Genomic DNA, 22,058 nt, shown 5'->3' with positions numbered 1-22,058 from the left:
AAATATGCTTTACCTTGTCTTTCAGCAAATCTGAGCTACTATGCTTTAAAGTGCAGTGTGCTTTACAGTACTAATCCATGATGGTACAGAAAAGTTTTGAATATTTGTTTGGCACCCTTTTGTAACACCCCAGCATGATTATTTTGTTGCAGTTCTAAAAGTTTGTGTCATTGGCTAATTTTTGTAATCCCAAGTCTGTTGGTGCTATGCCATAAAATGTCTCTTAGCAATTTCTCAAATTGTTTACATCCACAAGGGAGATGAAATACATATTTTCTGTAATTTTGTTTTGGACAGCTTTTCTTGATTAAACTGGTGACTACCTTTTATCAGAAAAGATGCCCAATAATAACTTTGGTCTCTTATTTAATTTTACATTATGGTGTTGTATTAAAGAATGCAGAATAAAAAACTTTGAAAACATTGACATGATTAGTACTATTTTGGACATTAACTGTGTTGGAACTTCTCACTATCGTCGTTTCATTGCCAGCTGTGAGATCTACCAATTTAATTTGTGACAACGGTAGTGTAACTCAACAGATGAAAGCACAAAGGCTGCTGGAGACTTCAGCAGTCTTGTGAAATTTGTCTTCTGCAAAAAAAAAACCCCGAACCACATTCAAGGGTTTGTATTTTTTGTTTGGGGTTTTTGCTTTTTACTCAAAGCAATAAGTATTGTGGACAGCTGGGAATATCTTGAGTAATCTAGGGTGATTATACCCATGCAGCTGTAGTTTGCTTGTTCATTAGAAAATAGTCTAGAAAGAAACCCTGTGCTCTGTACACAGGCTGGGTGATATTATTTTCTGCAGCATGTTTGCCATCATCTCTAGTTAAGCTGGATGCTAATTTTTGTCTTTTTTTAGTTGTGTAGAAGTAGTAGTTGACTAGTTTAAGACAAGCCTGTGTTAAAATGACATTTTGAAAATTTGCGTACAGTCTTTTGTTATGCTTCATTCTCTATTCTTAGGTTTCCTCAAACTTTTAGCTTTTTCACCTTTGGGATAGATTAGCTCTTTGCATCCGTAGGTAGTTCCGATACAGTGAGATGGACCTTCATTGGTATCTCTGGATTCTACTGAAAATTACAATTTCACTATATAGTTCCAGTGTGGAGTCTGGCATTGACTTAATATAGACAAATACTTGTGCTACAATGTTTTTACCAAAAACTGAGGTTACTTACCTATGTGAGCGCAGTTGAATGAGAGCTGTAGGCCTTACTCTGTTGTCATTTGAAGTCATTGGGGTTTGTCACTTCTTTCAATAAGTGTGGTATCATTTAAATTTCTCATTCATCTTGCAAAATTTTCTTAAACCTGTCTCTCAGTGTTTATTCTTTCATTTATGGTATGAAGTTTTGCTGTTCTCTGTCCAACCTGAAAATGATCAGAGCTGCATTTTTTTTCTCTTTCTGGTAAATATCAAGAAATCTTCTAAAGAGGATTTATGGCTTTTAATCCATTTTATATTGTTTTTTCTTTTAATATAACTGAGTTACTGTTGTCTGACCTTTAATGAAGATCTCTCTCTTAGGTTGTTAAAACTCTTTTCTCAAGCTTTGACCACACTTAGTACATTAGTAACAGCATTTTTCCTTCTCTCTTTTTTTCTTTTTTCTTTTTCCTTTTTTTTTTTCTTTAAGGCGTTATTTACGCAATTTGCTGACTTTGGCAAAATGTATCTGTCTAGAGCAAGGATTTAAAGGTACTTAATAAAACATTCCAATGATACAAATCATAGCATCTCTTCGTTGTGGGGCAGATTGGGTAGGCAGAATGTAATTAATCTGGCTAGGATTGTCCTGCTCTTGATGGGAGGGTGTAGGGGGATTACAGGCTGTTTGCTGGAATGGCCAAAGCTTTGTTTCTTTCTCATGTGATGCAGAATCTGTGTCTGGCAAGACTGTTACCTGAAATAGTATGGCCGTAGGCAAAATGTGAAGCAGGAGGTACGAGCAACGTGCTGCTTCATGAGCTCTTGCAGAGGAACCAAAATACTGGTTATGCTGAGGGGAAGCACCTGGAGTTTTGTGGTTGTGGTACAGACAGATGGAAAAGAGAGGATCTGTTTTCTGGCAATGAAAAAAATTATTGTGATGAGCTGTGCACCTCAAAAGCTGGGGTTTCTTTTGAGTTACTTTGCCTTCAGTGTGCATCTGACAAAGCGATTTGGCTGCTTGTTTTTCTGGCATGGTGCGTGCTCTCTGCTTCCTACGCCAGGCCTCATTCCGTTCCTATCTAAATCAAAGATGCAGTGTCTGAGAGGAAGGTTTTGAAGATGTATGTTTAGTAGTGCAGTGTGAGGAGGGAAGTCCATGGTATTTAAAAGGCAGTTTTTAACAAGATTGAAAAAGTGATGTGCAGATAATACTGTGATATCAGAGTTTTTGTTGAAGTCTTCAAGCCTTGGAACTGGAGGAATTAGCAAGGGAAGGACTGGACATGCTAAATGATCTTTCCCTATTGCTAAAACTAATTCAGCCTGTGAATAAACACACTGGACTTCATTGCAAATCAATTAGAATTCAGTGTTTTATTTGTGCTTTGCTTTTAATAAAATCACTTGTACAAAATACACTGTTGCTTTTCTCTAGCCAAGACACAAAGTGTCTAACCTGACAGTTTCTACTTTTTAAAATATTTTTTGCAGCATTTGAATGCTCTATACAAAGGCCATTTTCCAACTTTGCACATAGTGGTCATGGCTTCCAAAATCTTAGACCAAGATGAAAGGGAAAATGGTAGAGAGATTATGGTTTGGGTTCTCACAGTAGCCTCAACTGGGACCAGAATCTGGCTCTCCTGGCTTTAAGCTGGTGTGCTGGTAAATACACAGCCTCCCTGGTGGGTTGTAATTAACTCTTCAAGGAGCTTTAACAATCTATCACTATGGGACACAAAAAGGTTTTAAGATTTTACAATAACTGGATTTTTTATTTTGATAGCAAAATTTTTTTAGTGGAATCACCACAGCAATGCTGTGACAGTAAAAAATTGGGATTTTTTTTTCCACTTTGTCTAAATGTGGTCTTTTAAGTTTCACTCATTCTAGTCAAACAAGTGTACAGCTTCCTAGCTACATTTTGGTAGCTAGCATTCATATGTTGCTTAACATAGTAATACTGGCTCATGTTATTTCATGTGAGTATTTTTCAGGTATCCTTGAAGGCATCCATGGCGTTCTAAATTCCCGTTATCCACTTTTAACTATCATGGAAGGATATACTTACTAAAATGATGGATAGCTAAATAGCTTACAGCTTTCATTGTTTTAAGATTCAGAACTTGCACCCAGCTGAGTTAGTTGATCCAATTGTTTAGCTTTTAGTGGCCATGTGGCTGAAGAAATAGCCTTCTGCTAAGTGTTAAGCAGAAATTCTTTGCAGCTACAAGGACTTTGTGCAGTTGAACAGACTCTGGAAACACAGAATGGTGATTTGATGCATTTTACACCAGAGAAAAGATTTCTGTCTTATATTACCTGAATCTGTGACCCATAGTTTTGGAAGTCTGCTGCCATAGAATAACATCAGATTGAGGCTGACTCATTCTCCTGTAGTGTATTTTTCTTTTTTCCACAGAAACATCACTAGGCATTTAGGCAACCTGTAGCTGTGAATCTACTTCACTAACCAATCCTCTGGATATTGTGCTAAATAACATACGTAGGTCTGCTGTAACTGCTATGTGCTAGTCCTGTCAGGATCATACCATTTATGATTTCTTTCTGTTTATACTCAGACTTTTCATTACAACTTTTTTTTTTTTTTTTCAGAAACGGGGCCATGCTGTGTCATAGCTATTTTAGGATTGGGTGTTTGCTTATTTAAAAAGTGTGATTGACTTCATATTCTTCTTGAGCTAGGTTATGGCTGTGCTTTGCACTGGGGGTTTTGGTTGTGTGGTGGTTTTTTTTTTTTTTTTTTAAATTCAGAAGGTGATTTTTTTCAGTGTCACTTAAATGATAAATCTGAAGAAAGGATGGAAGTAGATTTTTGAATTAAAGAAGTCAATGACCCAGCCTAGAAATTCATTGTTAATCAGGCAGGTAGTTCTGCAAACCTAATGCTGCATTTCACAAGTCCTATAGGAAGCTGTCCCCTGCTCTTGATGTTCCTGCTAGAGAAACAGAGTACTTCCATCTGGATATTTTAGTACCCATCAATATTTTTACTCAATGTCTAAATAATACTTCTCAGACACTTCCCTGACTCCCTGGTGTAACTTTTTTCTAAGCCAATGCCCTTACAGGGTTTCTGTAGCAAAACACAAGTTCCTAGCTTTTCAGTGGCAAAAAGCCACTGTTGCCGTGCCTCCAAGTCAAACGTGCGATCACATCCTGAAAGCAAAAAGCCCTCAGAATCACAGGATGGCTGAGGTTGGAAGGGACCTGTGGATGTCATCTGGTCCAACATGTGCTCAAGCAGGGCCCTCTAGAGCTGGTTGCCCAGGACCGTATTCAGATGATTTTTGAATAAGTTCCAAGAATGGAGACTCCACAACCTCCCTGGCCAACCAGTGCTTGGTCACTCTCACAGTAAAAAAGTGTTTCCTGATGTTCAGAGGGAACCTTCTGTGTTTCAGTTTGTGCCTGTCACTGGGTGCCACTGGAAGGAGCCTGGCTCTGTCATCTTTACACCCTCCCTTTAGGTGTTTATGTATGTTGATAAGATCCCCCCAGACTCTTCTCTTCCCCAGATTGAACAGTCCCAGCTCTGTCAGCCTTTCCTCATTTGAGAGATGTTCCAGTCCCTTAATCATCTGTGTGGCCTTTTGCTGGACTCTCTCTGGTATGTCCATGTCTCTCTTAAACTGGGGGGCCCAGAACTGAACACAGAACTCCAGGTGTGGCGTCACCAGTGCTGAATAAAGGGAAGGATCACCTCCCTCAGCCTGCTGGCAATACCTTGTCTAATGCAGCCCAGAACACCATTTGCCTTCTTTGCCGTAAGACGCGCTGGCTCCTGTTCAACCTGGTGTCCACCGGGACTCCTGGGTCCTTTTCTGCAGAGCTGCTTTTCAGCTAGGCAGCCCCCAGCATGTATTGATGCATGGGGTTGTTCCTCCCCAAATAGAGGAATTTGCACCTGCCCTTGTTGAATGTCATGAGGTTGCTGTGCTCTGGATGACAGCACGACCCTCTGGCGTATCAGCCACTCCTCTCAGTCTGGTGTCATCAGCAAGCTTGCTGAGGGTGTGCTCTGCCCCCTCATCCAGATCATTAATGAAGATATTGAACAGGACTGGACCTGGTACTGACCTCTGGGTACACCGCTAGTCACTGGCCTCCAACTAGACTTCATGCTACTGACCACCACCCTCTGGGCCCAGCCCTTCAGCCAGTTTTCAGTTCACTGTCTGCTTGTGCATCCATACTTCATGAACTTCTCTGTGAGGATCTTATGGGAGACAGTGTCAAAAGGCTTATTGCAGATAGACAATACCCACTGCTTTCCCCTCATTCTCCTGTAGAGTGATACAAAATCTGCCTTGCTTTCTTAAAACTAGAACTGAAATACATGCTTATGTTCTCTCTAGGGTGAAGAAGAGGGGTAAGTAATTTTACTTGCCTCTGCAGTTATCTGTTTAATTCTGAATATTAGATATTGGTGGGTATCTTTAACCTTCTGATGTCATTGCCATTATCCTATCTTTGCTGATTTTTCTCGTCCTGCTTTAACCTTATTGTGGGCTAGCTTGTAGCTAACTTTAGATATAGGTCATTATCTATATCAGTGTTGCTACATCATGAAATAATAATGATCTGCTTTAAGGGAATTTACTTTCTGCAATCATTGTATTATCTGAAGACTTTTCAGTGATATTGCAGAAAATTGTTTTCAAGAGATTAATTTATTTGATGTTTGCCGTATTAGATTTCTACTATAGCTTACTGATTCAGCACAGTGTGTTACCATTGCTCCAGAGAGGACTATTAAATGGTCAGAACTACCTTTATCAAGCAAACTGTCAGTCTTACAAAACAGAAAATAAAGTTTGGGAGCCATGTTCTGTAAACTCATGTTAGTTGGTGCCACGAAACATAAGAATAGCTGTTACAGTCAGACAAGAGGTCCGTCTTGTTTTCCTCCTGTTTGTGGCAGTGACCAGTGCTAGATGTCAGGAGAAGAGTGTTAGAATAAGGCAAACACACAGTGATGCTTTTCCGGCTTCTAAGAATTTGCAGCTCAGGGATTTCCTGAGAAGTAGGTGTTGGTTTAGTATGTAATAACTGTAGAGTCCTAATTTATATTTCTTGGAACGGAGAGAGGACATGGTGTAAGCCGTGGTACACCTGATTACTGAGCGGAGCAATGACTTTCTTTGTCATCTTGTTTGTTTCAGTCATCTGTGTATTATAGTCTTGAACATGTGGTCCCACCCCGCTGCTGAGTAGTACTGGTTGCCTTGGAGGCTGTCATTTCGTACTTGCGCTTGGGATTTTTTTTTTCCTTATATGCATTACTTTATATTTTCGACAGATAGTCTTATTGCCTGCTTTTGTGTGGTACTTTTAAGTTTGGTGGTTTTTTTTTTTTTTTTATGGATGCTCTCCCCTTACTGCCCAGAATGACTTAATACTTAAAGCACACTTTAATCTTCTCCCCTTCCCCTCCATACCCTTTCCCCATGGGTGGAAAAGAGGTTTTTCACCTCTATTTCTTCATTTATTCGATTAGGAGGAAGGTGTTTGGTGCAGGAACTGTGGAAGGCTGCCTCTTCGGAAACTGCTTTCTAACATTTGACATGGCAACCAGGGCATGGCAATCGGGGGCAGGATCCTTTTGTATGCTGTGTTATGACATGGAAGGTAGCTGGATGTGACTTTATATCAATGACAGCATCCAGTGTGCAAGACATCCTGGGATCAGGAAACAAAGATAACATGTTTGCTTAAGCTTCTCATTGGTGTCCATTTTCTGCATTTCTGAGATTCTGTTTTCCTGACACTGATAGACAGGCACGGGAATTCATTTCCACGTGATTCAAGATAGGCAAGTGTGAGAGGGCTTTGATCTGGAGACTGTGCAGCTCTGCTGGGCTAAAGCTTGTTAATTGGCCCCATAGCTGCCTCCTTGGGTCCAGCTCACTGTGCTTGGAGTGCTTCAGGGTGTCAGCTGAGGGATGAAGGTGAAGGTTGTATTTACTTTTTAAGTGTTGATAGGTATGTTACTCAATACTCTTTTCCAGTGCTTGAGGTTTTTTTTCCCTCTTGAATATCTGCTTATTGTTAACCTTCCCTTAGAAAAGCGTTATATTGTTCTTGTATACTTCCTTCTGCTCTGGTGTGAGTGTCTCGTGAAGGTTTGTTGCCTTACAGACTTCACTGATGTATTAAGTTGTCTTAAAGAGGCCTGATCACTTAGAAGAATCTACCAGGGCTAAATTAGTTTTAATTTCCCTACTTGAAGTTGTTCATCATAGCAAGCCGGTTTGTTTTGGGGTTTTTTTTAAATGTACATTTCCTTTTCATCCTCTGCAACTCTTACCAACACCATGTGGTGCTGAAATGAGGAAAGCCCTTGTGGTAGGGCCCCTGCCTGATATTTTAACGTTAAAGTGTACAAATAATTTTTTAAGGCTATAAAGGAGCAACTTCAGGAAAAATCCAAGAGAATCTTCATTATTGTGTCTGGGACTCTGTAGGTGCCAAGTACAGAAAGACTTCCTTCCTACTGAAGATATGCAGCATGAGAACATTTTATTTCACATCTCTGTGGTTAAATCCTTTGTTTGGATTGCTTAATTTCAGTGATTTTTACTGTGTGTTCTTTAAAGACCTAGCTGACATTTAAAAATTTAGTCTAAAGTCGCAGAGAAAAATGAAAAATAGCTTGCTTTATATTGTTACAGAAACTAATCTCTGAGACGGCAGAAACTGTTTTACTACTTATAAATAAATGTGCTAGATGTACTGTTATTTGACCAAAGCTGCAAAATGTCAGATTAGGAATTAGCACCTGTAAATGCTGTTTCAGTTCAACAGCAAGTAAGTTTTTGAGGGGAAAATGATGTAAATCTTGCTACATGAGATTTCTATTTACAGTGCTCTGTGCTTTTCATGTTACTTGCCTGCTTGAGAAGGTCTTGCAGATGTTCACTGAGTGTAGATGATGTAGATGTGGGGTGGTTTTTTATTTTTATTTTTGTAACGGTTAGTTTTCTAACACGTAGGGAGAAGGATGAGCATACATTCATTGAACTATTCTAAAACCTTGTAACGGTAAGAAAATTCTGCTTATGTCTTATGGTTTGTTTGTGAACTGTTCCTGGCATGATGAAAATACTTGAGAAGGATGAATATTCCTGCAGGATGACTGACAAGGTAGGACTGCTGCTGATGGACTGCTGCAGGCAACTGAGCATAGTGAACACATATTATAGAAGTTACTTTAAAATGTATTGAAGTCCAGTTTTTCTATAAAATTCGTAGTATTTTGAAATGGAGTTTCTCTGTAGCTCTTGCATTTTTGAGCTTAACTTGGTTTTATAAGCAAGATGTGGAAGGATGGGTCCTCAGATAAACTTATCTGGAAATAGAAATGTACTTTGAGAGAAGTAATATCTTGTGATGAAGCGTCACTTGTGAAGGCTAAGCTCCTGTAGTCCTGACCTGGAGCCTCTTTGGTTGCTTAGTGTGAGCGTAATTCCCTTCTATTCTGATCAGTTTGGAAAGGCCAGAAATTGTAGCTGCAAAACTTAAAATTGAAGCAGTCACTACTTGACTTGGACAAACCTACTTTTTCTTTTCCTCATGACTGTTTTTGGATGAATTTTCATAGGGATATTTAAAGAATGTATGTCTTAACACAGGAGCCATCATCACAACTTTTTGTCTACAAGCGTGGCAAGCTAGCACATTTCTGAAAAAATCTGTTTGTGAGCAAAATGCCTGTTGCTTCTAACTTTGTCCTTGAAAATAGTTTAATTGCCTTTTAATGAGAATTTTTCAAAGTTTAACCTGTCCAGCCTATCATATCAGAGATTCATTTTACCACAGAAATGTCTCAGTGGAAGTCTTGACCTTGCTTGATGCGAGAATTGATTAAATCATCTCTGCCTGTGCCTTTTCCTCCAGTGTACCATCAACTGAAATTATTGAATTGTTAAATTTAACATGATCTTGAATATGCATTTTATATTCAGAGGGTTGGTAGTACAGTACTATGTAACTGTGCAAGTAGAAAGGCTTAGATTGCTGCAGGAAATGTTTTTGTGAAATTATTTACAGTTTTTATTTGCACAAACGTATTCTCCATACAGAATATGTAAACATATCTTTCTGCTTTATTCTTGTTTTTCTGCTGGTTTAGTTTTGTGACTGGCATTCACACGAATGCTGGTGGCAGCCCAAGGAGGGGGGAGCAGTGGAGGTGAAACCAGCAGCCCACCAGGGATGAGGCGCTGGGGAACTACTCCTTTTCCACTTGGTGGTGTTCTGCATCAAATCCTCATGGATATCTACGCTTATTAGGCAGTACTTGATAATTTTACTATTACAGCAGTTGTACACAAGATGGTTGGGGGTGAGATAATTTTTACTTTTTTTTTTCTCCTTCTGTAGGAGAGTTTAGTACTTTCAGCATTGTTGCTTATATCCTTCTCTGCTTCTTCCCGTTAAATGTTGACAGCAGCCTCTTTTCAATAATGTTAGATCTCTTTTGACCTATGTTTGTTGCAGGTAGTCCTACTCTCTTGAGATTGGTGTTACTAATAGATTCACTGAGTATGCAAGTCTTTGCTTTCCGTGTGTATTTCTTCCCTATCATGTCATTATTTTTTTTTACAAGTAAAAAAGGATTATGATGATTTTTTACAAATTGAAAAATGTCTATTTCTTTGGTAGTGCTTAGGTTTTGTAACACAAAGCTCAGATAAGGAAGCTCTGAATGGTGCTCATAGACTAGTCTAGTAACCATCTCCAGTAAAGTGCTACTTTATTTGCCATCAGCTTTTCATATAGGCAGTGCAGTGAACTTAAGGGTAGGTTTTCCTATTCTGTAATTATTACTCATGCTTGCCAAGAGGAGAAATGATAATGGAAAATGGCTCAGGAATCCTGTGGGAAACTGTTAGGTGAGATACTTAAGACATGGAACTTCAGGCATGTTTAACCATCATATATTATGGAGCAGATCCCTGCTTGCTTTATAAAACGGTACAGTAAGCTCTGGAGTGTATGCCATTCATCTTCGGGGTTCATTCCACATTCTCACATGGTAGTTCACTCTTGTGGGGTACCTTTCACACAGATTGTATGTGAAGTTTGTGTTCTCTCTTTCCCTTTTGTGGGTTGTCTTCGAAACCTTATCTGTGTGTGTACTCTTGGCCTGTGTGAAGTAGTTGTGACTAGAAATCGGGAGTGTGAAATTGCCTGCTTACAAACCAGCAGCTTGACTTGGGTAGCAAAAGGCAATTCTAAGCACGTTCACTTCCTTCCTGCTGTCCTTTCACTGTGCTCCTTTCTTCTTGTGCTTGAAAGTTAGTTCTATCAGTATAAATTGTTTCTCAAACAGACATACATCTTTTTTTTTTTTTTTTTTTTTTTTTTTTTTTCTTTCAGGACAAGTGCTTTAAACACTGTTGATAACGTTAGGACTTGGCTGTTTGGACCTCTAATCTGTATTCTTCTCATGCTCAGGGTTTGCAAGTAACTGAAGTCTGTCCATATCAGTCTGTGTGTAGAAACTGAAGTGAAGCAAGTAAAAAGAAAGGGTTTCAGACAGAGGAAAACAGTGCTGGTGTTCATGTCTTTTTGTTAGGTTTAGAAAGCTGTTGCTGATTAGAAAGGACATTTGTGGAATACTAGGATGAACATTGTACCAAAGGTGGGATTTTTTTTTTCTTAATTAGGAAGACCTTGCATTATTTTTACAGGAGTCATCTTGGTTTTATATCTTAATATAATGTGAATATTCTAACTAAAAATGGAAGCTATTTAGGGGCTTTTTCAGATCACTTGTCATCTTTGGGAAGAAAGGAGATCAAGTTTTACCTGGAACACCTACCTGATATTACAAGAGTATCTTTGCTGTTTGAAGATGATCTTTTCTAAGTGGATTAGAAATTACCTTAGAAATTACTGTGTTGGTTTCCACTTCTGGACACCATACCCCCTCTAAGCAGGAGTGGTCTGTGTGTTGGCCTTTTTTTTGGGTTCTGATCTTCTATTTAGTGAGGTGCCATGAAAGTGAGATGGAAGTACTTTTGGAAACATTCTTTCCCTTTTAGTAAAGGTGTCTGGATTGTTTCTTCCAGTAGTCAAAGTTTGTTGTTCGTCCCTTTTGATGCTGGCTTTTGTCCATTTGTTTTTCTGTCTCTTCTGGTTTGGGGAATTTACTGTCATATTTTTGGCTCTGATGTGCCATGTACTTGGATTTCCTAGAAGATGATAATTCTGTCTGCTCTGGGATACTGTATTCAAGCTTATATAAGGATGCTCATTGCTTCATCTGCTTATTTTGTGTGTAAAGTTGTAAATGGTGGTAACAAGGCAGTAGCAGTACATTTTGATAGTGACTTGCAAAACAGATAGAAATGCAAGAAAACATGGGTTTTGTAGCAAGACAGTAGGCAGAAGTGTAAAACTCTAAAGCAAAAAACCCTCCAAAACAAAAACCTGATTTGAAGCTGAATACCAACCCATTCTCACACAGACTCCCAACATCAAGTAGTATTTATATCAAGCTTCATTAGATGTGGTGGTAAGTTGTTCCCATAATGTCATAAATATTCTGCTTAAGTGGATGTTATGTACTGTGGAGGATGTCTTTCAAACAACAGCTTCATTTCTTTTTGTTTCAGATTAAGGGAAGTTTCAGAGAAGCTGAACAAATATAATTTAAACAGGTAAGGCATATTACACGCTGCTGTAAATTGTTTAGGAAAGTAAAATTTTTCTAACAGCAACAAGCAAATGATTGTACTGTAGATATAGCCTTAGAAAGCCTTAATACTACTAATACTAAAGTTAGGTTGTTAGGTTTTTAGTTAGTTAAAAACCTAATGTTAGGTTTTTAGCTATGATAAATTGTATTATTAAATACCCTCCTTACAAAATGACTCCTTAATTTGAAGTATAACTCCTGTTGTTTAATGCTCATCAGATTAAATGAAAACTCTTCCTGCTTTTTAAGGTTTTGTTCTGCATTTTCTGTGCTTAATGACCAAAAATATATCATAGTTGCTTCAACTAATTCACATGTTTAGTCATTCTTGAATGTTTTTATATAGGTAACTGTCCCTGCACATTTTTCCTTCCATATACCACTTGGTTTTTTTACTTTTTTTTCAGACTTTAAAAATTGAAAAATGTTATACATGCTCACTTTTTGTTTTCAGCCACCCCCCTTTGAATGTATTGGAACAGGCCACTATTAAACAGTGTGTGGTGGGACCAAATCATGCTGCATTTCTTCTTGAGGTAAATTACTCAAATCTGCTCAGATAACAAACTTGAAAACATACAGTTAAAATTAATTCTTCTAACATCAAATTGATTTACATTCTTCAGTAACTGAAGACTTGTCTTTGTATTTTTCTGTGACTTGCTTTACATTTCAATTTTGGACACTTGGTTTTCTTGTTTTAAATATAGGATGGTAGAGTCTGCAGGATTGGTTTTTCAGTTCAACCAGACAGATTGGAATTGGGTAAACCTGATAATAATGATGGGTAAGAAACACTTTTCTTCATATTACGTCATTCTTTAGAACTGGATAAGCAGCTTGGCTGCTGGTTTGTTTTTTGTTTTTTGGTTTTTTTTTTAAAGTAGATTGCCTTTGGAATGGGTACTTTGAGTAGATACATAATGGTTATGGTGATGCAGCCAAACAGCCTAGCTTGACAAACTGGTGTAGGAATAAATAGTAGATGTGATTCTAAAAGAAGTGAGACAGGATCTTTTAACTTCAAGAAACAAACCCCTCCAAAAATAATCCTTATGAAAGAAACTGTATTAAATTGTTAAGCTTCATGTAGAATCCACTCTGAAAGTGGTCCCATCTGGAGAGCCTCTAGACTCTAGATCTTTCTAGACCTGTTGTCTTCAGTCCAGGTAAGTCCCCCTTAATAGGAGTATTTAATGGCTCATATTTGAATGTAAACCACTTCTTAATACCAAAGTAGCATACTCAGGCTCAGGTTTATGGATAGAACACCTGGTTACAATTTGTACATATACGCTAACTGAAAACTTAGCGCAGTGGCTAACTCAAATCACTAATTAGTATAATATGTATTTGCAACTGTGCTGTTATGGATTGCCAATGTACATAAGATCTGTTAGGCATGCTTTCCACTTTCTTTTTCCAGTGTACCTTTTAATATACAGTTAGATTAGTTTGGAATATTCCCCAAGGGTGTTGCTTAAGCTGGTATGTTACCAGACTAAGTCCCTGAGAATTTAGACCTGGGATTCCAGGTTTTGTTCTTAACCCATTTGGGATTGTTTTGTGACTGATTTACCATCTTTTACTTTCAGTTCAAAGTTGAGCAGTGGCTCAGGGGCAGGAAGGACATCCAGGCCAGGCAGGACTAGTGACTCCCCATGGTTTCTGTCTGGTTCTGAAACTCTGGGCAGACTGGCAGGCAACACCCTTGGGTAAGTTTTGATAGGATTGAGGCTGCAATCTGTTTGTTCCATATTTGAGTATATGTGTATACACATATATAAGTTGTATGCAGTATGTGTAAGGGAACGTATAATTACAGCAGTTGTGTAGGTAGGGTATAAAAAAAAATAATTTATTGACTTGGTTAAAATAACAGATATGCAAGTGACCCTTCAGTACCTAGGATATGGAGCGTTCTTCATATATGTGTGAAGAATAACTTGGTTTTGGCTGTGTTCTCTTTTTTTTAACATTTTTTAGTTCCTTGGTTTTGAAAACCAGTTTTTTAGAGGGACACTATCAATTTAAACCCTGATAGGCTAGCAGCATAAAGTAAAGTGAGTGCATTTATGCAGGAAAAATCTTCATTATCTATGTTTGCAGACCTTTGTGTGCTCAGTTTTATTGTACCTTCCTCATTCCTTCCCCAAGTAATGAGCAGTGTTTTGTTAGTTGGGGTCTTATATATAGTAATGGAGAGGAAACATTGGGAAAAGGTATGTTGCTCAGAACCTTTAAAATTGTACTATATACTATGTACTATACAGGTTCTTTTTTTTATCATTAGCTTTAAAATTGATGGTGTCCCTTTATATAGCAATGTAAATTAATCTTCATCACATAATCGCAGTGGAATCTTCATTATATGCTTTTGTAAGACATGTTGAACAGTGCTGCTTTCTAAGGTTATTAACTGTAGTAAGGAGAATTGCATTTACAAACTGTGGATTCTGCATGTGAATGATTTGTTAAGAGGGAGGAACTACATCTTTTCCACAAAGTGAATTTGTTGTTTATGTTACCAAGTAAGATAATTTAATCTGGGGTTTAGTTGCATGAAAGATAACCTATGCCCTTACACCCCCCCAGCTTTTTGTGAAAACTTTGTGCATCTGAACCTAAAATCCATGGATTAAACTTTAAAGGCAAACTGGTATTGTCATGTTAAAAAACTTACTGTGGAAAGCGTAAGGCTTTATTTTCCTTGTTAGTTTTACCTGAGCATAACCAGTTAAAATTGTTTGAAGCTATATGCTTAGGAGACCAAGCCTGAAGAGTTCCTCATTTTTTCCCTTGCATTTTTCAGAACTAGGTATTGTAAACTAGTAGAGTAGCAATAGTCCCTATAACTGCTCTATTAAATGAAGGGAATACTTTATTTAATAAACTGAGTCTAAAACCATTCAAACTGTGGAGCCCTTAGATTAGATCACTGAATTTGGAAAAATTGGTAGCATGCTAGTGGGAAATGGAGAGATGTGGAAAACTAGTAGGTGAGCAGAAATGAGCAGAAAGATTTCCATTCTGCATTAATATTTATTCTAGGTTTAGACAGCTTTAACAGGAATAGCTGTGTCCTTACGATTTTTTTTATTTTCTCTATAACAGGACCAATTTAGGACACACTTGGAATATTTGAATTATTATATGCATATAGATGGTTTTAACTGTTAGATGTCTTAAGTCTGTCATTGATAGTTTATAACTTAAAGTAGAAAATGCATATGTACTAAGTATTAAAATCTAATATGTAACCTTTTCTTTAAACCCACATCTTACCTCCTGAGAGTTGAATTGAGAATGTTGTGTAGGAAGAATTTGACTTCCCCTCAGCCCCCTTCCCACCTTTAGAAACAGATTAACTGGCTTGTTTTATTTAAAATGTCACATTCTTCTTTGGTTTGGTTTTGGGTTTTTTCCATTTTCAGTAGTATCTTTTTTTTTTTAAGAGTTCTCTAAGTCATGAGACAAGACTTTTCCTAAAGCCGTTGCTGAATTGCTTTTTGTCTTGTCACTCTCTGTGTGGTCGCTGGCTAGAATCCTGGAAATGTAGATGTCTGTGACAGGGCCTCGTCTTGGGGAGATACTTGAGTTATTCTGTAATTGCATGGTCTTGTCAGGAGTTAAAAAAAAACCAAAAACAAAAAAAGAGAAGGATGTTAGTATTCAACTTAAGCGATAAAATGTAAGACAAGTGTTCTCAGTTAGCTTTTATAGCTACATGTGGTATACTTTTAAGGTGAGTTTATTAGATACTGTTTAGAGAACATAACTTTTTTTTCTTATTTTAAATGTTTTTCTTGAAAGGAGATTGAGGATTAGAGTGGTTGAGAGCAGGGAAGTTCTGCTGATACTGGTTATTACAGAGCAATAATACCATATCCAATATCCTTTAAGGTGGATTTGAACAACAAAGTTTAGTTAACCTTGAGAGCAAACTAGTCTTTTGGCCTTTCTTGACAACAGAGTGTCTAGTCTTATGTCCAGAACAGATTCAGAGTTGACACAGTTCTATGGTGTTAAGATTAGTGGGAAGCTGTAATGATGGTGAGTTGTCTATTTCTGCACATCACTGCCTTTTATTCCCATGTTTTGATCCTGACTCTTAGAAACGAAAAAACTGTTCAGTCAGTTTAGGCATGTTTTAGCAATGTGTACAGTTGATGTTGGTTTCTCCAACGCAAACAGGTCCAGACTAGAGTAGTATCTCTTTTGAAAACCATCCATGAGGATCAGAGAACTGTCTAGTGTAAAATTTCTTTTGCAGTAAAGAAGATTACTTGATTTTCCAGTGTAATGTTAAGCAATTTCTTAATGTAAATCAAGTCTCAGAAGTTTTAGAAGACCCATCTGAATATAGTGACCTTCTGTCAAACAGTCTGCTGGCCATGAAACTGCTGCATATGTGCTTTTATAGTAGGAAGTTAACAGCTGAGTGTTAGATGTTATGCTGCTGATACTGTTGCTTTTAGAAACTGGGAATTGGTGCGTGCATGTATTTATGTATATATCCACACAACTATGTAAGTAGGAAGGAGTGCAACCTCCCATTGGAGTCCTGTTTTATATTTCTTGTGTGTAATTCAGAACTTTATTAATTGCCTGGTGCTCTTGATCTTACTAGTTTTGAGAGATGCTTTCATAGTGTTTGTCTATGAAGTCAATCTGCGGTATTTTTCAGAGACTGTCTACAAGTTAGTAATAAAACTGAAGACTGACTTCTTGATGTAGTCCCCAAAGTATGCTGCTATATTAAAAAACAAAAAAATTATAATCTAAATCTTCTAGAAGTCGCTGGAGTTCGGGGGTTGGTGGAAGTGGAGGAGGATCTTCTGGTAGATCATCTGCTGGAGCTCGAGATTCTCGAAGGCAGACCAGAGTTATACGCACAGGACGTGATAGAGGATCTGGACTGCTGGGGAGTCAGCCACAACCAGTGATTCCAGCATCAGTCATTCCAGAGGAACTCATTTCACAGGTATGTGAGCTAGAAGCTGCTGGTTGCCAAAAACCTGGAGAGCTTCTTATAGCATGTGAACAGGAGTGTGTTGTAATAGTAGTGCATTTTCTTCAAGGAGTAATGGCATATAATTGAAAAGATTGACTTTCTCTAGCTGTATTGCTTTATTCTTAAATGTGTAGTGTGAGTGATAGACTTTTTTTGGATTCTAGAATTTTTGTTTCCCAAACTTCCAAGGTATGTGTTTAATCTGGATGAGGAATGTCATGCATTGTTTATTTGCAGATGGAAGATGTAGTGAGAAAATAAAATACTTGAGAATCAAACGAAGTGTGTAGCTAATAAAGTTAGGTTTCTTGAAGGAGTATAAGGAAGGGGGGGCAGGCTTTTTTTTTCCTTGTTTGATAAAAGGAGCGATCCATTTTAGATTTAAATAAGACATTAAACAATCTCTTTAAAATACTAATAATTTTTCTTCATGGACACCTCTACTTAATTTTTAATAAATGTAACTGATGAATGTTGAGTATAAATTGCTCTGCTTTTACCTCTTAATGTGCTAAAGCCTGAATAAGCTGACAGACTTTGCATTGCATGATTAAGTGGAGTTTGTTAAAACATTTTTCTCCATGTTTGAAGAAAAGAATGCGTTCAAAATATGTGACTAGTTAATGCATTTTAATTCTTGGTTCAAAACAAGTTGCTGGTCTACATTTGGAATACAGATGTTAGTTGCTAGGCCAAAGATAATCTGCTTGCATGCTTTGTGTGGCTTATAGCATGACTGGCACAGGATAGGAGCTAGTGGGCAAGGTACCTACAGACACACCAGTGGCAGACTGACTTCTAGTTCTCTTTTTGAATTTGAAACCCAGTAAAAGCTGGGAGCTTCTGCCTTTACAGAGGCAAGATACTGGAAGTGTTGGTTACTCCGAAGTTAGCCCTGCTTTCAGGAGGTGGTTTGGTTAGATGACCTCCAGTGATCTCTTTCAGCTGTGGAGTGGTGGGGTTTTTTAATTTCGTTATTCATCTCCAGGTTTTTTTTTGAGAGTGTCTACTGATATCCTTGATACCTTACATGAAGTAGAAAAACAGACTAATATTCTTTGGTCCAGACAGTTCCATTCTATAATCTAATGTATGGTTTGTTGGTTAGGTCGTAACTTTGCTTCCCTTGCTGTGATTTTTTTTTTTTTTTTTTTTTAAATAGCATACTTTGTCTATCTTTAAAACAGAAGGTGTCTAAAACATTTTTGGGGTAACTCTAAAGCAGACTGATGGGAAAGATCTTCACAGCTGGTCTATATAACATAGATTCTACTGTGTCTCGAAAATCTGTGAACTTCTGGCATAGAATTTTATGACAAAAAGTTTACCTTCTGTGTGCTGTTAAAATGTCCCTTTTTTTGCTTGTCAACAGACAATTTTATTTAGTGCCTCATTTTTACTGTGTTAGGGAAACATTCAGTACTGGATTCTTACCTTCTTCACACAGTTTGTGATCTTCCAGAATTCTGTCATCTTCTCTGGCATTCAGTAGAGGGTAGTCTGCCTGGAAAAACAAAATGCTCTTGAGTCCTAGGGTTAGTGAAATAGAGCAATATGATTCTGGTTTTTGTAAATTCATTGCATCAGTTTAACATTTGGAAGGTTTTTTCTGCGTTTGCACTTTGCTAATAAAAACCTAAATGTTGCAGGAACTGCTGAAGATAAACCTTTAGAAACAGAATGAGAAAAACAGAGGAAGTAAGGTGGTTACATATTGAAGGGTGGTGGAAAGAGAAAACAGTGTTAAAAAGACAGGGATTGAGTTGTAGTTTTGGAACAACAGTTGATTGCATAACTCTGTTGATTGACATAGTAAGTTTAAATACTTTTATAGAAACATACAGAACATTCTCAAAACCAGATTTTGCTTATCCTTTACTGCATTAAACATTTCAAAGAGTAGATTCTAAGATTACGTTAGGAAATTCAGCACCAAAGTTGGAATTCGGTGGTCTAACTTGAACTGAGAGAAGGTTGACTGTCTGGTACAAGATACGGTGAAAAATCTATGTGAGCCTTTGTATGTACTGTGATTGACTTTTGTTTTTTATTAGACTTCTTTTACAATTAAGCATTCTTTTCTTACAAATGGGGGTTGGTGAGCTGAGAATGACCAGCAACCAATTATACTCTGCTTTTCAGGCACAAGTTGTTTTACAAGGAAAGTCCAGAAGTATTATTATTCGGGAACTCCAGCGAACAAATCTTGATGTAAACCTTGCTGTAAATAATTTGTTGAGTCGTGATGATGAAGATGGAGATGATGGGGATGACACAGCAAGTGAATCTTATCTTCCTGGAGGTTTGTATCCTACAACTTTTGATAAGAAAATGCCAATGTGTTCTTATTTTTCTGTATTTAAGCACTGACAGCGCGCTCCGTGCTGTGCAAGGTATGCAGCGAAGACAGTCCTTGCTTATAGGAGCAAAGTCTAAAGATGCGCAAAAAAACATGCACTGGATGTCTTGAGGGATTAGGTTAGGTATTGAAGAATAACTGTTGACCCTGTTTGTGGGTAACATGGAAGTTATTTTTTTTTTTTTTTAGGATCCCAGGCTTTGTAACATCAGCATTACTTACATCTCTATTTTGCTGCTCAACGAGATGCTGAGACTGCTGTGTGGCTTGCTCATAAAAGCTAATTCTAAAACCTTCTAGTGACTTGCATGTTTTTTACTACTAACATATATTCTTAAGATACAGCAGTTTTTAGAGCAAAAATTATACATCTTTTTTAATCAAAATGCCTCAAGTGAGGGCAAAACAGCTTATAGTTGTTACAGTTAGATTGAGAATTTATTCTTCATCTCAAGTTCCCCTCATAAATGCTGTAGTATTCCGGTTATACCGGTAAAATGCTGTAATTGAAGTACAGCTATTTTTGAAATATTGTCTGTCCCATACAATTGCTTTTTATAAAAGACTCTGAGTCTTCTTTTGCATTGGCTAAATAATTTAGGTAATCTTTTCTTGCTGAGTAAACATATTTGAAAACATAGCAGCCAAATCTAATGTTTGTGTTAGGTGCACTGCATGAAAAGAATACATCTAAACTCTGACTACATATTAGCTTTTCTTTCTGTGTGTCAAAATGACGTTTTGATATTTTTCTAATAAGTGTTTTTTTTTTCTGCTCATCTGGTTCACCAGGAAGGTTCATGGGCTTCCTCCATCTTTATCTTGTCAATCATATGATTAGACAGAGGGTTTTTTTTGTTCTGTAGCAAAGGCTTTGTATTTCATTTTGCCTCTTCTAGTTTTAGTTGCATCTGTCAAGCTTCTTTATTTTGCTGTAGAATCAAGAATCCTCTGGTGAAAAATCTTTAATTTGAGTCTTGTTTTTTTAGTGATCAACTTAATAGCATTAGACAGATGCATTGGAGGAAGTAAATTCTCCTAACTCTTTCCAGGTATTCAAAGCAGTTCTTACTCTAAGCTTACCTGAATTCATTTCTCCAGAACCGACCTTCAGAAGATAAATCATTGTTAGTAATCATTTACAGTAGAAGTTCCTTTTAACCATACTAACCAGCTTTCTACAGCATTGACTATTCTCTTAGTACCTTTTGAGATCATAAGGATCAGTTAATAGGGACTGTCTGACAAGCTGTGACTGGTAACTTTCATTTGAAGGTGCCTGCGCTACAGTCTGTGAGTCTTTTGTATTTGAGATAGGTTAAATTAGTATGCAGAGTTTCACTGTCCTTGCTAGTTGTCCAGAAAACAATGTTGACCTTGGCTTAATTTTTGAAGTATCACCCCTGTTTAGATTAATCTTTCCTATAAGGGATTGCAACCTCCTAATAATATATTTTTTTCCCTTTTTTCTTTTACCTTGCAGAGAAGCTGGGTTAACTCTTTCCCAGTTCTTGTGGGAAAAGTGGAAATGACAACTGAAATTAAACTTGATATTGTCTTAACTCCAGTCTTAAAAGATGTAATTCGCAATTTGTAGAACATGCTATGTCTTCTCTGTCTGTCTTAAGTTATTTCAGTTTTATGGGCAAAAATAAGTTTGTTGCACAGAAATGAATTAATTTGATACCTGAATGTGATCAAAACAGTAGGAGAAGTCTAGGTGAACTCTAGTCAGTGCTGCAATGACTCTACTGTTGGTATGTTAAATAATACAAATTACCAGTCCTCACTTGTGTCACATAACCATGCAGGCTAGTTTTCAGGAAAACCTGATGGCTAGAGCTATAGGCCAGCTTGCCTACATCTCTCTGGAAAAATACCAACGTTCTGTCCTTCAGAACTCTGTAGAACTACGTTTTTTTAAGTCTTTTGCTCTAGGAACTTTGCACTCTTCTTGCTTTCACTTGTCATCTCGCCTCTGGATGCTCTTTTGGAAGTGTAACATCAGAATTCATAAAAGACAACTGTAGATAACTGATAAATGCTATATGTATTCAATTCTTAGGTTTTTATAAATTATTCAGAAAGATGAACAACTACTTCTTTTCTAAAATTATGTCAAATTATGCTTTAAAGCTTTTTGATTTTGTTCCTTCCAAGCACAAAAAAGCGCAAATAATGAGACTTGCATTTGCCCTAGGACTTTTGAGGCTCTTGCATTTTGATTAAAAGCATATGCTAATTTTTACTTTCTCTCTTCCGCATGACTGGTTGCTTTGTGACCCTTAAATTTCAGGGTTTCTCCTCTAAGCCTTCCAAGACAGAAGATTTTTTTTTTTAGATACTAGGTGTAATTTACAGTTGATTTTAAAAATTAAAAAAAAAAAAAAAGGCTATGATACTTGCCAACTACTGTGAAATTAATAAATTGTTGTTTAATACCTCATAATTTCATTAATACATCAATTGTGATAATTCCAGTTAGTATTTTTAAAGGTTATGCATCTGAATTTTTTTTAAGGTAACAAAACCATGTCTCAGTTCTTCGTGAATTCTTCAAAATGTCTTAAGGGAAGAGCAGAACTTCTTTTCTGTACAGATTGCCTTCAATATTTCTTCAATCTCAAATATTTGTTTTTTGACTAATCTAGTCCTGTTTATTTTATGATAGTTACCAGACAGGAATATGGGTTAATTTGATACTTAACAAGTGCATAAGGAAAAGTCAAGGTAAAAACTACATAGAACAAGATCATTTAGCATGGAAAAGACTTGAAGGTATCTAGATTTTC

At 37.2% G+C, this 22,058-nt stretch overlaps 1 protein-coding gene across 14 annotated transcripts in view; it reads left to right on the top strand.

The window, feature by feature from the left end:
• UBR5 (ubiquitin protein ligase E3 component n-recognin 5) overlaps window positions 1–22,058 on the top strand; it is a 90,327-nt gene that overhangs the window by 7,513 nt on the left and 60,756 nt on the right. For 12 of the 14 annotated variants that reach the window (XM_074885934.1, XM_074885857.1, XM_074885883.1 and 9 more), the window contains exons 2-7: window positions 11,811–11,855; window positions 12,348–12,429; window positions 12,604–12,680; window positions 13,489–13,608; window positions 16,688–16,877; window positions 19,050–19,209. In XM_074885934.1, the coding sequence (XP_074742035.1) occupies window positions 11,811–11,855; window positions 12,348–12,429; window positions 12,604–12,680; window positions 13,489–13,608; window positions 16,688–16,877; window positions 19,050–19,209 (674 nt within the window). The remainder of the gene's footprint in view (window positions 1–11,810; window positions 11,856–12,347; window positions 12,430–12,603; window positions 12,681–13,488; window positions 13,609–16,687; window positions 16,878–19,049; window positions 19,210–22,058) is intronic. The other 2 variants (XM_074885836.1, XM_074885924.1) reach the window with 2 other exon arrangements.

The sequence above is a fragment of the Strix uralensis genome, chromosome 1, assembly GCF_047716275.1.
Source record: "Strix uralensis isolate ZFMK-TIS-50842 chromosome 1, bStrUra1, whole genome shotgun sequence".
NCBI classification, from domain to species: Eukaryota; Metazoa; Chordata; class Aves; order Strigiformes; family Strigidae; genus Strix; species Strix uralensis.
The sequence above is the reverse complement of the archived record's forward strand: the minus strand, read 5'-3'. Positions and strand labels throughout refer to the sequence as shown.